Source organism: Lates calcarifer, linkage group LG12 (assembly GCF_001640805.2).
Source record: "Lates calcarifer isolate ASB-BC8 linkage group LG12, TLL_Latcal_v3, whole genome shotgun sequence".
NCBI lineage: Eukaryota > Metazoa > Chordata > Actinopteri > Centropomidae > Lates > Lates calcarifer.
In genome coordinates this window covers 22,246,095-22,263,687 of record NC_066844.1, presented here as the reverse complement: position 1 = coordinate 22,263,687, position 17,593 = coordinate 22,246,095, and the positions used below count along the sequence as shown (strand labels likewise).

Sequence of the window (17,593 nt, the reverse complement as noted above, 5' to 3'; positions counted from 1 at the left end):
GTGGAAAGAGCTTTTTGACTGCCTGGTGTATGTCAAAATTGGCTCTGCTGAGGTAGCTAGCTCTGCATGACAGCTTTTGCTGGACAGATAGCAATGTTTCACGAATTAGTTTATTTGCGTTACACGTTCCCCTACTGCGGCAGCCCACAGATAGCTTTGAGTATCCTGGAACATTTTCACAGGATTCAACTAAAAAGACAATATTTGTCTCACAGTCAGAAAGGAAGCAGTCAACATTTAGCAATTTATCTGAGTCAGTGTGTGACTGAGCAGTTTTTTCTGATTTCTTTATTTGTACATAAGGAGCAAGCTGCCTTCATTGTGATGATGAATGTAAACCACTGGTCACTAAATAGTACTTGGTATATTGCATATCTCTGCTGTGGCGTTGCAGTGGTTTAAATGTGTCAAACTCAAATTTCTTCTGACTCATTATCAACTGATGTCAGAAGCCTATCCTCTGATATTTGCGTGTTTTAATTGAATTGTTCCTTCACATTTCTACACCTTCTTTGACTGCATCAAAATGTGCAGGTTATTATGTATTTCTCTTACTTTCTCTTACTTTACTAAAGCTTCAGAGGTGCCCATACAGCAACTTCCAGACAATGTGGATGTAATGTTACAGTTAAAAAGGCATTAATATGCCCCTCAGGTATAAGCCTGTTCTTTGGGTAGGTCAAGGTGAGAGCAGATAACAGACTGCCACATATTTTACATTATGCTCTCTTGATGTCATTTAAAACTGTTTGTGTTATATCACAGGATTTCCATTACTACCACGTGGTACTCTATAAAGGACTCCTACTGTGACCTACAGCTAAGATGTGTCGAACAATGGTTAACTAATACGTGGAACTCTGCTCTCAATAACTAACACCAAAAGTCAAATATAAAGGCTCAGAGTTGTGCAATGCGGGTGACATTAGTTGTATAAGATGTCCTCTTCATGCTGTAATTCTAGCTTTGTTTGGGTTAGGTTGTGTTTATGTGCAGGTATTTACACAACATGTACGACATGAATGAATGAATAGAATAAGAGGACAGTCCTTGTGGTTAAAGAAACTTTCTCATGACTCAGGTGTCCCTGGTTTGGTCCATCAACAGCCATCTGTAAACTTAAACTGTTCTCAAGCAAGACATTGAACAACAGAGAGAATAGACGAAAGAAGCAAGGCTAAGTTTAACTGTGAAGTTTCCATAGACACCTCCCTGATGACTCATTACATGTGGCTCTGGGTAATAACGGCAAATAAATGCTTAGGATGTTAGTCTAAGTGGACAGTGTCCATATTTGTCCCCAGTGTTTTTTGCCATTTAGTGTTTGCTGCTTAATTCACTGCCTGCCATTTAATGTGACTGTTTTTTCCAGGACACTGCACCTCAAGAGATGGATTCATTACAGTACAGTTTAATGGTAGTTGATTGCGTGATAGCCCAGGGCCAATGAGATATAAACTTGGGCCAGCTGAATGAGCCATCATTGGTCCAATTATGCCAATGGATGGATACATAATTTCTGGTCATTATTTCTCACTCGTTGGTTTACGTCTGTGATTCTTTGCTTCTCTCTTGTGTAGTCCTATTTGTCAAGAGAGCATATGTCCTTACAGTCAGCCATAAAACATGTCAAATCAGACTTTTATGAGCATGGTGCATAGGCCTGCTGGAACTTCAAACACGGAAAGAAAAATGCTGTTTTTCTTTCCATCGCCAAACCAACACATTTCCAGTTGTGGTAGTTCTTATCTGTAGTTCCTAAGTAGAACAGGTCAAGATTGTGTTTTTTTAAAAGTACAAATTACCACAAGCACACACTGGATACCTGCAACAACAGTAAGCTATGATATGTTGGCAAGGCAGTATGCTAACAACCACTCACCATACAAATGTAAATTATGTTGGCTAGACAAGTTAATGCCCAGTGAATCTCTGTTCTGTGTATATTTTTCAGTCCTTTTGCTTCAATTCTGAACTCTCAGTATTCCCAGTACTGGGTATTTGGAAGAAGCAAGTAGAATAATGGCCATTTGGAAATAAAGTTCTGAATAAATCCCTGCAGGATCGGCTTTGTCTAGTAAAGAGAACTATGTTGTCTAACAGTGTACTTGTGTCTTTACTTATCAGGATGATGCCCGCCAACTGTTTGCCCTGTCAGCAGCAGCAGAGGAGCAGGGCATCCTGCCAGAGGACCTGGCCAACGTCATCCAACGACTGTGGGCCGATAACGGCGTCCAGAGCTGCTTCACACGGGCCCGAGAGTATCAGCTCAATGACTCTGCAGCATAGTGAGTGCTTTAATAACATAAAATAACATCAAAATCATGTAGTTGGATTATTGTGTCTCAACATAAAACTACACGTAGCTGTGCTATGAAAACATGGTGACTGGACTTTTGGTGTCTCCAATAAAGTAATTTAAACTTACAAATACGTATCATATATGGGGCTGAATCTGAAGTACTGTACGTTCACACAGGATGTGGTCCTGAGAGGAACAGGTGATGATATGTCGACATACTACATTTCTTTCCATCATGGCATTAACCATTGAGAAGACTTCCACAGAGAGCAGCTTACAGTTATTAATAGGGAGGAAATTTGTTTTGTTTCACCAGGGGTTTTTACTCTCAAGACCTGTCGGGTTGCAGATCTGCACCAAAACAGCCAACCTCAGCCTCTCCCCACAGGTCTTAATTACCTCAATGACCCTCATCTCTGAGTGCACCATTTGTTGGCCGTATTGTTCTAATGTACCAGTGTAATGACAGGGACAGCATGAGGTAATTGTGAGAGGCTGCTGGTAAGGGGTGAGAGGTGGTTATCACTCTGACCCCGAGGGATGCTCTGCTGCTCTGAAATCGAAATCCAGAGAAAACAGAACCTCGACCTCGTTCGCCACCGGCTGCCTGCAAGCCGCGGCAGAAATTAACCGCACAAATTTCTGATTAATACACAAGGCTTTTGACAGTACTACAACACCTCCAGATTGTGCTGCAAACTCACAGGGTGAGTGTTAAGTGTTTCACAAATGATTGCTTTGCAGTCAAGGCAGTATTTAACTTCCAGGGGGAGTGATATTGTTCTCTGTTTGCGTTGGCCAGTATAATCATAACTTCGACATCTCTGCTTCGCTGCTCTCGTTAAAGTCGAGCGGACCTGGAAGCGTACTGCTAACACGACCTCACATTTCAGCAGCTCGGAGAGAGTGGACAACGTACAATGTTTCATCATGGCTTTGCAGAGCCCTGAGCGAGTCGGTTGTTATAAGAGAGGACTAAATGAGTCTGGCACTAGACCATAATCCATGTCTGAGCACAAGCTGAGAGCCAGAGAAGGGAAGGGAAAGATAAAGAGAGATAGAAGGCCCAGCTCACATTAACAGAAATCTTTCTCTTCTCTAACTCTCTAGGTTTGATAGGGAGGGACACGTACTGTACACTCTGAAAATAATGGCAGTTATTATTTGAGGAAACAAGCCTAGCCTTTTCCATGCCTGCGTGTATCAAAATGAAATGATCTCTCCTTGTGCTATAATAGTTCTGTGTGCAACAACATTTGCCGGCTTTTGGCAGCACAGGTCCGCTGTTACTTCAGTGGACTAAAATAAACATGATGTGGTTTTAACGTCTCTTGTAGAACCGTAAAAAGATCATTGTTTTGCCATTGACAAGTCTCTGTCACAGTGCATTGGAGTACCTTTTCTTGTTAGAGTGTAAGCTGACCAAATTCAATTAATCTTCTAGGGTTATAAACCCAATGGCCAAATCAAGCGGTGTTATAGTATCTGATGAGTGGACTACAAAAGCAGCCTAAAACTCTCTCTGTGGGGAGCAGGATTATGATTAAACTGTCAGACACGTGGCATGAAGTAGTGGTGCGAAGGCTCTAATATCTACACTCGGGCTGTGGCTTGTATGGGATTACATCCAGCACCAACACTTTGTTATACAACACAGTCTTTTTATGCAGCTGAGTATTATGTTGAAAGAGAAACAGAGAATACAGTGGCCCTCTAACCTTTTGTGTCTCCAATGGTAATATTATATGTGTAAAAAATTGATTGTGGTTTAGATTATTGATTTAGTGCTTTTATCAGGGTTTAGGTATGCTAGCATGAAACATCAAATTGCTTTATTTGGCCATGTTTGCATGCACACAAAACAGACACACAAACACACACACACACTCACCAAATCTTCTAATCTTTTATATAGATTCAAAACAGTACAAAATATGGACTCAATATTGTCAAACTAAGCAGAATTTCCACAAATTTAACTGAATGAAACAGAAAGTATCAAAGCTAGCCTTTATAACTAAGAGAAAACAGGGGGAAAAGGCAATCTACAGTAATACTTTGTAGCTAAATTGTGTGCAGGTGATTTAAACAAAGGTCAGTGTCTTTTTTTATGTAAGTGTATCAACAGCTCAGCACAGACCAGTGTTTACATGACATTCAACATCATTTGTGTGACAAGGATCACTAATAAGATTTAAACAGTACAACTAACAGAACTGTCCCTTGCCGTGCTTTACTTGCTTCAGCTGGCAGAAGATAAAAAGTGTCAGTAAATGTTTTTGGATTTTACACACAAATGCACTGAAAATAACTTGCATTACATTAAGAAATTATTTGAGGCTATGTGAACTGTCATGGGGACAGTAGAGGTAAAGATGTAGTCTTGTGTTGTGTGACAGCACAGTGACTCCCCATCTAACATGATTATAAATTTCACCCTGACTGTGTTGAGACGACACTGTGCTGCCAGTGCTGTTTGAGGGCCATCATGAGGCTCTTCTGTTTTTCTCATGTCTGTGTGAAGGAATAGATGAGACGTTGAACCTGAAACAACCTTCCCTCGCACCTCACCTTAATAATAACAAGCTTCAGATGGTTTCCCTTCAGTGAGACTAGAGGATAACAGCCTGAATTTCATATTTATGTAATATGTTTGTGCCTTCCCATCAGTTACCTAAATGACTTGGAGAGGATAGCCAAGCCAGATTACATCCCCACACAACAAGACGTGCTGCGGACCCGAGTCAAGACCACTGGCATTGTGGAAACACATTTCACCTTCAAGGACCTGCACTTCAAGTAAGACCTACTTTTACATTTTTTTCAACTACTCAAGCTCATTTTGTGAAATATTGTTCAGATTATTAAAGGCACAATCACCACTTCAGCTGACATTGTGCAGCTCACCATTTCATTTCAGCTGCTAAACTCCATAACTGACTAATTTACTCACTGGGTGGTCCAAACATCCCTTGAGCTGACCAAGTTCTGTATATAATAGCCAAGATGGGCCACCTTTACTGCATCGGGAGCCGCCCCTGCTAATATACTTATATGAAATAAAAAGAAGCAATGATGCAATTTCATATCGTGAGGAAACTAAAGTGATGAGAGAGGATGAGGATGAGGATGAGGTCAAGCTCAGCTCAGCAGGCGACAGCAATTATTTGATTAGGTTTACACTCACCACCTGAAGTATATTTTTTGAAGATAATCTCTCTCAGGCTTTAAACTTGAAAAATGATTTTTAAAAATGTACTTCTAGTGAAAGAATAAGCTGCTGATGCACAATGTTTAGCTGTGTTTTGACAGTAATGACCATTATTTGAGCATTTTGCCAACTGGGGGACATTAATCAGTGCATGTGCGTGTATGAGTCATTTATGTTTTTACTTAAGTTGTTCCACCTGTTTGCCAGTGCACAATTTCCCCTTTCTGTAAAGACAATAAAATTCACAGAAAGGAAATCATTTGTTTTCTGATTTGTGGAGTTGTTGTTGTTCTGTCTCATTCTCAGCAACTGAGCTTATGCTGTCTTTACCCCTAAACAACTCATCTTACCCATTAGTGTCACAGTTGAGAAACCATATGAGTGAAAACACAAAAAGATAAAATAGATAAGATTATCTTTTTTGTTATCCCACACAAACAGTGTGTATATACGTGGGATTTTAGTGAATAGTTGTCACAGAAGGATTACACACCTCAGTAATGGAAAAAATGTACAATGTAGTTTGTTACTTTGAATGGGAGTTTTCAGCCCTGTTTCTCAGAAGTTGTCTTGTTTTTACACTGTAAATGTTCTGTCATGGTGTTTATGGCTACTCATAATGGTATGTTCTTCATTCTTAAAATAAAATCTGAAGATTGTAGTCACCCCACCAACTACACACACGTACACACACAGAGGCACACACATTGAGACATTAGTCACCATTAAGGTTTTGGAAACAACAGAGGAAATTATAAAATATCAAAGCTATATATCGAAAAATGCTTTCAGTCAGACTTCACTCTGACTGGCAGTTGAAATGAAAAGGTGCATGTGCTCCTGCTTCTGTGCCTGCTGTGTGTCTGTGTGTAGTATTTAAGTCTCATATTTATGTCTCAATGTATTTTATGTCTTTGTGGACCAGAAGTACAGAAGACATAAACCAAATCCAACCAGCATATGTTTACCTACAGCAGTCTCTCCAGCGCTGTGCTGCTGTGATATATTTAGCTTATGTAAGCAGTGCTGAAGATGAGTGCACTGTTGAGGTAAACAGACTAAAGTGTGTCACTGTTATAATGAGCTCTGCTTACTCAGCCTAAAGCTGGCTTGTCCGTAAGAATCAAGGTCCATCTCTAATGAACCCAATCCTTCAGAGTGAAAACTGCTTGGCAGGAAGAATCAAGTGTCATGAAAAACGTGTCGCTCTGAGATGCTACAAATGGTTACACGCTACCTTTATCTGCCAGCCGAAGAGCTACTTCTCAGTATTAGATGGAGAAAATGCTCAGTCTGGCTCTGACCCGGCGAGCATCCTCTCATCCATCTAGGTACCCTCCATCTTCATGAATAAGTCATATAGGATCTGAGTGAAAAAACCTGCCGCTGCCATGCCTCAACCTGTCTTAAGGCTGCCTTTTACGACAGCAACTGCACTGTACTAAAATGCCAACAAATGCCAGGAAAATGACAAGGCAGAGAGGCAGAGATGTACTCACACGAAAGAAAGAGAAAGAGAGCGTGTGAGAGAGCATACGTTTCCAGACGGAGACCTTGAAGCAGACTTGGCATGTCTGTCACATTGAAAAAGTGTTTGCACGTCCCATCCGCTCTCTCATAAAAACAGCATGTTTACTCTGTGTGTGTCTGTGCAGGATGTTTGATGTTGGAGGCCAGCGGTCAGAGAGGAAGAAGTGGATCCACTGCTTTGAGGGAGTCACCGCCATCATCTTCTGCGTAGCCATGAGCGCTTACGACCTGGTCCTGGCTGAGGACGAGGAAATGGTGAGTTAAGTTTTCTGCTCCTTCGATTTAAAAAACACAACAGCTTCACACTCATTTCACACCAAAGCCCATTCCCCGGGTAATTCAGAAATGGGGGAGCGAGGTCGAGGTTTCAGTGAACTCATTTCCTTTATGTGCCCTAGTTGTACTCTCTAGTAATCTCTTTATCTCCACATTTGTGCCCGTCCCACCCAGAACCGGATGCATGAGAGCATGAAGCTGTTTGACTCCATCTGCAACAACAAGTGGTTCACGGACACGTCCATCATCCTGTTCCTCAACAAGAAGGATCTGTTTGAGGAGAAGATCGCCCACAGCCCTCTGACCATCTGCTTCCCTGAGTACACTGGTACAGTATAAACATGTTGATAACCACCCGGCCCACTTCAAATTAAACCTTAAAATATTCTCCTAATAGCCTGTGATACTTTGATTTGCTTCCTGTCAAGTTGTACTTCCTTGTTCCAAAAACAAAATCATAAAACAAGGCAAGGTGTTGTCCCAGTTTGTTTCTCTTATGTAGCAGCATTATATATAAGTCAGAGAGCTAAGCTCGTGTCACTCTGAAAAATAATTACCCTGTGATGTTTGAAAAGTCCAGAAGGTCAATCAACAGCAGAGTCGCAACCTGATTAAACAGGTGTAAAATCTTTTTTTATCCTGCAACAAACAGAATATTTTTTTCATCTGGATAGTCTTTGAGGATTTTGGAACTACTTTCAAGTGATGTTAAATGATGGTTTTCAAACATTTCTGGGTAGGTCAGATAAAATGATGCCTATCTCCATGGCTCAAATGTAGTGGTAAAATATGAGAGGCACAAACCGGGTCTAGGCAAAAACACACAGACTGAATCCAGCATTATGAAGAAAATGACACTTGATCCTGTGAACTTGTGAAACAAGTCTTTACGGATCAACTGCAACTGCCTCACCCCGTCAGCAGATTTTTTTTCCACTTGTACCTCAGACTCACTGAGCTCTTTAAAATCCCATTTTTTTCCCTCAGGCCCTAACAAGTATGAGGAGGCCCAGGCTTACATCCAGACCAAATTTGAGGACCTGAACAAGAAGAAGGACACCAAGGAAATCTACACCCACTTCACCTGTGCCACCGACACCAAGAACGTGCAGTTTGTGTTTGATGCCGTCACCGACGTCATCATCAAGAACAACCTGAAGGACTGTGGCCTCTTCTAGAAACACATCTGAGAAAGAGTCAAGGTGCGTTCAGAGAAATGACTCAGTGCAGTGATTCACTCTCTTAACAAATCACAAAATGGAGCCTGCATGTAATGACTGATTTGTGTGTGTATTTTTGTTTTTATTAGATTACTTGAACAGTTCTGACGACCATAAAGATGGGGGAAAATACACACATCATGAATGACTGCACTGGCCAACCACGATTTCCGCTTTGATCTGCTTTTTATAAAGACACCTAAGAGACTGAAAACTTGACGAGCCTTGCAGAATTTCAACAATTGCTGATCCAGTCGCTCGTATTGTTAACTCTTTGGGCTATGACCACAAAAAAATCAACATTTATTATTGTATTTTTTTGTTCTTTTTTTTCTTCTTTATTTTCAATTACTAGTGTAGGCAAAGGAAAACTTTTTTATATAAATGCATTCATTTTACTTTTAGAGATTCTGATGTGCAAATTATTAAACTTTTAATCACATGAAGCTTATTTTTTAAGAGACGAAGCACAGGCATGGACAGAAAATATGATTGATAAAGGAAAGTGCTTTTTTTATAATGTTTACATAAGTTCATCATTCATAGCCAAACCGCATATTGTTCTGCATGACTCAATATGGCAAATATTAGCTCTGTAATCTGCACAAATTATCTAACATTCCTACAAAATAAAAAAAAAATCTTAAAAAGTTTAAAAAAGGAAAAAAAATTGCTTCACTTGCAGGCAGAAAAGAAAATCTAACTGATATTTAAAGTATATGTGTACCTAACATTCTATCACTTTTTATAGTACCATTACCATGTCTGTTGCAGTATGTTCGTGCCTTGACTTCTGTTTACAACCAACTCCTAGATATGCTTTTCAGTCCTGTCTGACCTACTGTGCGCCTATATTTTTCTTCCGTTTTTCTGCCTAGCACCTCTGAATATATAGTGATTATTAATGAGAGACGAAAATCTAATTCAGAAAAAAAAAGGTTAGTGTTTTTGGTAAATATTAAAATGCTTTAAAAGACCTATATGATTTAATTTAAATAAAAGTAGAGATCACCTGACTCCTGCACATTGTTTTTTCCTCTCTGTTTTGTTTCCTCTGTGTTTTATTGCCACATCTGTTTTGTTTTTTGTTGGTGGGATACACAGACAGCTTCACACGTTTGTCTGCACTATTGTTACACAGGAGGATTAGATTGCAAACATAAATACAATGGATGCTGTACTACTGTGCTTAATAGGAATCTTACAGTTTTAGACCAATTGAGCGAGAGAATAGAGATTTTACTGGAGTAGACTATTTCAATCATCACATCCTCAACCATGGAGGAAATATATCAAATAAACTGCTGTAGTGTTTGGTTGCAATAAAAAAAACTGAATACTCTTGGATGTCAATTGCAAATGGTTTGGTAGCTATTCTTACACACTGATAGAGTACAGTGTAATATTCTCTTCCTCTCAAATTCTCCTCAGCTGAAGCTTTTCTATCAAAGCAATCTTTGCTCACTGGTAGTTAAGCTGAAAAGAGAACATCAATTTAAAACAGTACAGAAACAAGTGACCATTTCTACTCACTGTGGGTTCACACTCCACTCAGTAGCTTATATTCCTGGCTCATGTGAAATGTGATACAGTTGACCAGTGAAACACAGGCATACCTGGTCTGTAGCCATCGGAAAATGCTAAACACGCCTCTTTTCATAATTCAGTTTTATGCCGGTAATGCACACACAGGTCAACTTAAATCATAACTTCCTTCTGAGACATGTTTTTAACAAGCTCAGGGCACCATCTAGTGGACACTTAATCAGCCTCACTCAGCTCAGTTAATTTAAACACTGCAACTAAGACACAACACCATACAATGCAACAAAAAGTAACAAATTTTCCCAAATCAGCTGACTTCTATCTGTTGCGGTACCTGCAGCCATCTGTCGCTGCAGCGGAGTTTGTTGAATAAAAGACTGGTTAGTATGACTGAGGGACAACTTGCGTTCACTGGCGTCTTAGGTCAGTGCAGGTGTTTCCAGAGGCTTCCCAGGGGACACGCCAAGGGACAAACAATGAAATGGGATATTTTCTCATTCTACCAGGTCAGGTGTTGTGCTTCAACCTATCTTAGGTTTGATGCAAAAGCATAGAAAGTAGTTGAGAGGCTGTTCATGGTGTAATCCATATCACACAGATAACAGGACTAATTAATGAAAGGCTCCCCATGCACCAGCCCTCCCCAAGACTCATCCTGTCAATCTTTGCCACATGCTCTCCAGAATAGTAATACTCATACTGAGACAGATTTACAAGCAACAATGAACTTCATAGAGCTGCACAGACATATGACATACTCTTAATTCATTTATACAGTGTGAAAGAGTATAGAGGGGGTGTGAATGCAGACCAGGTCTGTGGATAATATGATGTGAATGACCACTGGAGCTGAATACAAATACAAAATCACTGATAGAAAAAAGTGCAAAATCAGTTGACACGTTGTGTTGTTGGCCAACTGAAGTAAAGGTTTACATTGCTGTGGTTCATTTATGTCTACATTCACATGAACAATCATAGCCAGATGCTGTTACTACTCTAATTATACACTGAATAAGCCAACCCTCTCAAAATCTAGAGAGATCCTACATTATCTACAGACACATCCAATTATCTATTAACAATTTTCTCTAATACATTACCAGTTATCTTTTCTCGCTCTCATTTCCTAATTAAATCTGTAAATTTAACTCTGTTGGCTGTTTTGCTCACCAGGACCTTGAATATGTCTGAGAAGTGTTACTGAGGTGCCCAAGTGGTGACGACACACAACATATACTGTGGTTCCGATTGCACCCTGGGACCTTTGTTGTGTGCCTCATAATTTTCCTGCCACTCTGGTGAGACATAGATGAAGGTCAAATGTGAATAAATGAATGTGTGCCCACATTCACAATTCTCCAGTTTGTGATGAAATTTACTGCATGCATATACTGCAAAAGAAAGCAGTGACAGACTGGAATGAAAAGAACAAGGAAGAAAAAACAAAGAGCTCTATCAGCTCTCAGTGAATGTTATCAGTTTTACCAGTGTTGTGGCTATGTTTTTGTTATCCTAACATAAATAGGATGTTTTTCTTCTTCAGCCAATCACACAGACACAGGAAATACATATACCTGTAAAACCTAACCACACCATAGCAGTGCTTTCTCTAGAGGGCGCTGCAGCTCTACATCTGAGGACTCCACCAGTCCCACTCTTTCATCCAGCTAAAAACAAACAACAAAACATCTGGTTTTAAGATCCACAACTGTTCCATTTTAGTTTCAGTTTTTCTGTACCCAGCAGTGAAAAGAAGATGTTCTCTTTTATTGTGCTCTGTTCATATTAGCAAAATCTTCAAAGCAGGGGTTAATGTTTCTGATGTTTTAATGTTTCTGATTAAATTTTGGCTTAAATGAACTGGAAATGCACTGAAGCTATAAATCATGGTGACAGTGAGTGTCTGTGAAAGTCAGTGAGTCATACTGACACACAAACATAAACTCTGGTGCTTTAAAACTGTAGAACACAAAAGAGCAGGTAGGTAAACAAGCTGGATGTAGCTGTGATGTCGAGAGAAAGAGAAAGAGACAACAAATCATCACCATGATTATGAAGTCAAGTATTGTAAAGCAGGACAGTAAACAGTTCATCAGTAACCGTGATGGATGTGGACTGTGTTCACAAACTCGTACAATAATTAAATCCATTAAGTGTTTGGAAAAGCAGAGATGCCCGGGATAAAGATCAGCTTGAGTAAAAAATTGAAATAATCACAATTCCATTAGCAGCCCAGTGTAATTACTTAATGCATAGTGTGGAGTGTATGGACCAGAGGATTTTAGAGTGGAGGGCTTCAGGGCGCTCCATCCTTAATGGTGTCTTTTTTTTTTTTTTTTTAGAATCATAATGGTTCAATTGAAAAGCTGGACTGACTGCACTCTGTCAAATGACTGTTTTCATACTCTAATGTGAGTCTGTACTGTAGCTTATACTGTACATATTGAAGCATTGCGTGAAAATATATGCAAGGATTATACAGAGAATTTGATAAGAAAAAAATCACATGACTGTTTTTCCATGTTAAAGTAAATGTAAACTGTTTATAGATGCACTAAGGACTGTGAGACTTTAAACGTGATCAAGTAAATCAACCCACCATAACGTCAAAGGTTGTATCTCACATTTAAGTTGCGTTACTGGATCACGTTGGTTTAGCAGGTTGGGACATGCCGCAAGTACTTATATGTAAATGTTGAACTTGCTCCGGAGATAAATCTGCACTTGAACAGCAGGCTATCAGGTCTGGATCACTCCCCAACAGTAATGAACATACAGATGATCCTGTTAGCCCATCAGATTTGCATGAACATCCATTCACTGAATAGTGTGAATGGAAAGTCGAGTGCCAAATGACTGTCAGCGCTGCAGACTCAATGCCCAATTAGAGAGCAGGGTACTACATTTACATTTAGGCATTCTGTTTACACTCCTGATGATTCAGTGATTTACAACTGAAGTTTACAACTGACTCAGTAAGACAAGCTTTAGTTAAATTACTTAAATTTCAAGCAGTCAGAATAAGGAGAGCAAAGGTTTGGATCTTTTGCAACATAAAAATACAAAAGAAAGAAGTGCTAGAAAATAAAAGGTATCTCATCTGTGTTTTCACAAGGTGAGTGGCTGCTGAGCGCGGAGCTGTAAAAGGAGGCGAACACTCAAGGCATCATCATCATCAATGCATAATAATCACTTAACTGCTCATTTAAAAGTGCAAAAAAAAAAAACATTTTCATTGATTCCACCTTTTCAAACATGAGTATTTGTTTTCTTGACTTCTGTGAGATTAAACATCCTTTTTGCTTTGGGGAAAGTTATTTGAAGATGTCAGTTTGGGCTTTGGGGTATTGTGCTTTTGTTTGGTCTATAAGATTTACTGACATTTTGTGGCCCAAACAATAAATTGAGGGGATAATTTGCAGATGAATTGATAATGAGCTCCAGTCCTGCATCATCTAATAAATAAAATCACGAACAGAGACTCACAATTACATTTTAAGTTTCAAGGCAGAACACAAGCTCAAGTGACCTAGGAAGCTCTTAAATGATCTTAAATTTGGGAAACAAACGATATGAAGTGAAATATATAATTTAGATATTTTCTAAGGGCAAGCAGACAAAGAAGTGCCCTCTGTCCATAAGACTGTTCTTGGGACTCTCCTGCAAAATTAGGCTGGGCTCAGTGATAATGATTAACAGAAAGAGAGGAAGAACATATTCCCAGCAGAATTTTTACCTGGCAGTCACTTTATATCACCTCATTAAACACAAACAACTAAAACTGCACAGGATCAAAAAGAAAGGACCTTTTTTAAAACTCTTGTTGGTGTATGATCAGATTTTAAAGGGTTTCCTCTTTGCACTTCTTGCAGTTGCACACAGAGCTGCTCCGAGTTTGCAAATGAGCTGTGTGAGCTTCCTGCGCTCTGATTGGTTCATTCGGACGCATCGTCGCTGTAAGTGGCTGCTGAGCGCGGAGCTGTAAAAGGAGGCGAACAAGGCTGAAATTTTCACTCAGCACCACATCTGCCTCTGGTCTGGCGACCGAAGCCCGTAACTGGTGACACCACAGCGAGAAACACGTCGAAACGAACGGGGACATTTTTTTCCTCTTTATGGGATCAATTATTTCCTTTGGACGGAAGCTGACACATCAGAAGTGAGTGTTGACCACTTTTGTTGACTGCTTTTATATGATGTTGTGATTTCTTACAGGATTATGTCTGTGTGGTCTTGTTTTAAAACGGGTCTATATTTGTTTCTGCAGGAATTGAACTTCACAGATGAGAGGAAAAGAAATGGTGAGTTCTCTTTTTTCTCTATAATTTTTTAACACTTTTTTTTCGCACTTCTCGCACTTACTCACTTACTATTAGTTGCTCATGCGGGATGGTGTTTGTATTTGTACACTATATTTGGTTTAATCTGAGTCCAACATATGGAGGCAACATCTGCCAGTGCAGCACTGCAGCAGAAGGCTGAACCGTCAGTGATGCTGAGATGCATCTATACTGTGAATTCATACGTTTGCTGCAGTAAATAATGACAGTTGATTCTTTTCCTAACTTTATGTAGCATATGGATATGTCTATTAAATGCGCATATACTGTTTATGAACATATGACTAGATACTCAGCTTGCGTTCATGATATGATAGATCATTTTGTAGTCTGTTTTTCATACATGTATCACATTTCCTGATTTGTTCATGACCAAGTGCCTCCTGGGTACTTTCTCAAGTTCTTGCAACATCTAGCAGAGTTATGACGAAAACAAAATGGGGGCAGAAGGTCCCTGAGCAGGGTCAGAGACCTTAATGGACAGTGCAGACTTGGAGCAGAGAGGTCACATGGGTTCAGAGGTTAGTGTAGCGGGATCAGGAGAGGAAAGAAGTGTGCTGTTATGTCGGCTCGTGTTGGATGTGACCTCTAGGCCACCTGAACCTGCATCCTGTGTTTATCCTCTGCTGACTGTGCCTACATATTTCACATTGGTCTTATGACAGAGGGGCAGTGTCGGCCCCAACTCTGCTAAAAAGATTGAAATGAAGCAACAAACCGACATTAATTGTCCACTTAGTATAGTCTGTCATAGTCTGTGTTTAGAAAGAATACAAGGCCCCATCTTTCTTTCTTGGCTTCATTTCTGCTCTTAAACTCTCACACACTCACTGTCACATGATCTCTCATGCCCCTGTTTGAGTTTGAGAGTGAGCCACCATCGCTCACTGGCTGGTTCTGACCAATCAGCATAAAGAGTGAGAGAGGAAACAGGAGTATTATATTCCTTAGTATGTCACTGGTGAATTTCATAGGCAAGCGAGCTGCACCCTTAAAGAGGCAGGACCCCTCTAACTAAATCAAGATCCACAAGACCCCGGTTTCTCCATGATATACCGCAGATGTTTTTACTCTGGCCCTGGACTTGTCTCACTATGTAGATAAATAGCTGAGGTTAGACATTAGTGCAGAACTCTGTAATAACATCTGTCTGGGTTTTCAGTTGAATCACTCTTGAGTCAATGAGAATAGGGCGTTCACTGAAGTTGTTGGTGTGGTCGAGTAAATTAACGGACAGATAAATTGGCTTTGTGTTGTGAAATCTGTCTGTTGAACAGCCTTTGAACAGCAGGTCGGCTGGCCTTCAACATTACAATGAGAGAAAAGGTGTTCTCTCATAGGTTGACACTCACTGCGAGCAAGCCTGGGCCTGCCCACGGAGCAGCTCCTCTGATGAGTAAAGGCAGATACTCTGCATTTACTCAACTCTTGTTATTGTTAGAGCCATTCAGCAACAGTTCATTAGAAAGGCATTGAAATTTCCAGTCACCTGCATTTGCTCTCTGTATCTACTGATGTGCTATGATGTGTGATTTCCTGCCAGCTTTTGTTTAACTCTTTCTCTTTTGTCTCCTCAGCTTTGCTTACGTGACTCAGGCGACTGCTTGAGGGAGCACATGCAGTACATGATGAGGTCACTGCAAGACCTGAAACAACTGCGGAAGACCTGCCCTGCAGCCAGGCGCCCCCTTGCTCCCATCAGTGCCCAACTCCCAGAGTTAGCACGCCATGCTGCAGTGGCCCGTGCTTGTCAGCAGCGAGCGTTGCAACGAGAGCAGCGTGCACGCCTGCGGGTGTCAGATGCCAGCACAGCCAGCACCTACGACTCCGCCTGCTGCCTGGCGAGTCCTCTGGAGGAGGAGGATGATGGCGACGAATCTAGCAGTCGGCTGGGCCTGAGCCTCAGACTGGGCCTGGGCTCTCCCAGCAGTCAGAAGAGTCTAGAGTTTGATTCGGGGTACTCTGAGGCGTCGTGGCAGGATGAAGGAGTTGTTCTCAGGAGGACAAGGAACGTGCGGGTGTCTTCTTCTGCCTGCCTCCGCACAAACAGAGCGCCGAGCGGACGAATCCGACCTAAATCCACCTCTGACGTCTGTCTGGAGACGTGGACGTCGTTTGAGGCCAGCGACCCAGAGGACTGGACAAACTCTTTATTGACAAGGGGACGCAACCGCCAACCTCTGGTCCTGGGAGACAACAGCTTTGCAGACCTCATACAGAACTGGATGGACTTGCCAGATTGCCCTGAGCCCACTGGCCTGAAGCCAAATTCAAGACATAGACTGGGAAGAGGTTTCTTTGTCAACATGAGAAGGAAAATAGCTGGGTTTTCTAAGAGCGTAGAGGACAGAGTAAGGATGAGATCCACAGACTCTGCCCACCCTAACAGAACTGCAAACGCTTCAAAACGTCTGTCCTGTCCAGTTGTGGCATCGCAACCCAAAGTCCCCTTTTTCCACAAGTCCCTCTCAGGCATTAATGAGCTGGACACAGACTTTTACCACTTCGCAGCCCTGATGAAGTCAGGCAGTAGACAGCCCATTATCTGCAAAGACATTATTGGCTACATCTGACATAGCAGTTTCCATGTAAAGCCATACAGATGGACATTCCTCAAAGTCACTTTATTTTTATTTGACTGTTCACTTTTTATATGCTGTGATTAAGCTATTGGAAATAAAAATGTTCTCATAATTTAAACTCTGTGTCCTCTTATTGATATAATTCCAGTCTTGCATGTGACACAGGATATGTTTTGGTTGATGTAATTTTGAATTCCCAGAAGACATTTGAACACATTTTGCCACCGTCATCTGAGTTTCATTACAGCTCATTATAGTCAGACGGTGACTCCTCAGTGCCGGATTAGTTAAAGGAGGCTTTTACTGTCTCTGCAGTGAAGCAAATGAATGTGGGTTCATTTGTTTTCATTAGAAATGTAATACTCTGGGCATGCATGATGGAGTTTAAAGATGTATGGTTGAGTGTAGTTGCTGTGTGATTGAAAAAAAAAAGGATACATTCAAAACACGGTAATGTCTCAGATGTGCAGACTTCTTGTCGGTCCAGGACGAATAAGGGGCATTTGAGTTGGTAAAGTCCATTTTAGAACAACGTTTTGGAGCGTGCCCGCAAGGTACGAAGGGACTCTGTGCTCTCGAAAAAG

General features: G+C 40.9%; 2 protein-coding genes across 2 annotated transcripts in view; both read left to right on the top strand.

Moving 5' to 3' along the window:
* LOC108889838 (guanine nucleotide-binding protein G(i) subunit alpha-2) overlaps positions 1-9,555 on the top strand; it is a 54,701-nt gene extending 45,146 nt beyond the window's left edge. Inside the window, exons 4-9 of the mRNA XM_018686496.2 lie at positions 2,128-2,288; positions 4,973-5,101; positions 7,169-7,298; positions 7,494-7,647; positions 8,307-8,521; positions 8,629-9,555. Coding sequence (XP_018542012.1) covers positions 2,128-2,288; positions 4,973-5,101; positions 7,169-7,298; positions 7,494-7,647; positions 8,307-8,497 — 765 coding nt within the window. The 3' untranslated portion in view covers positions 8,498-8,521; positions 8,629-9,555. The remainder of the gene's footprint in view (positions 1-2,127; positions 2,289-4,972; positions 5,102-7,168; positions 7,299-7,493; positions 7,648-8,306; positions 8,522-8,628) is intronic.
* A 4,525-nt stretch (positions 9,556-14,080) lies between these two features.
* On the top strand, positions 14,081-17,127 carry LOC108889836 (PAK4-inhibitor inka2). Its single transcript, XM_018686492.2, has 3 exons — positions 14,081-14,246; positions 14,355-14,388; positions 16,005-17,127. Exons 2-3 carry the CDS (start codon positions 14,371-14,373, stop codon positions 16,998-17,000), a joined length of 1,014 nt encoding a protein of 337 aa, XP_018542008.1. The 5' UTR covers positions 14,081-14,246; positions 14,355-14,370; the 3' UTR covers positions 17,001-17,127.
* The last annotated feature ends 466 nt before the right edge of the window (positions 17,128-17,593 follow it).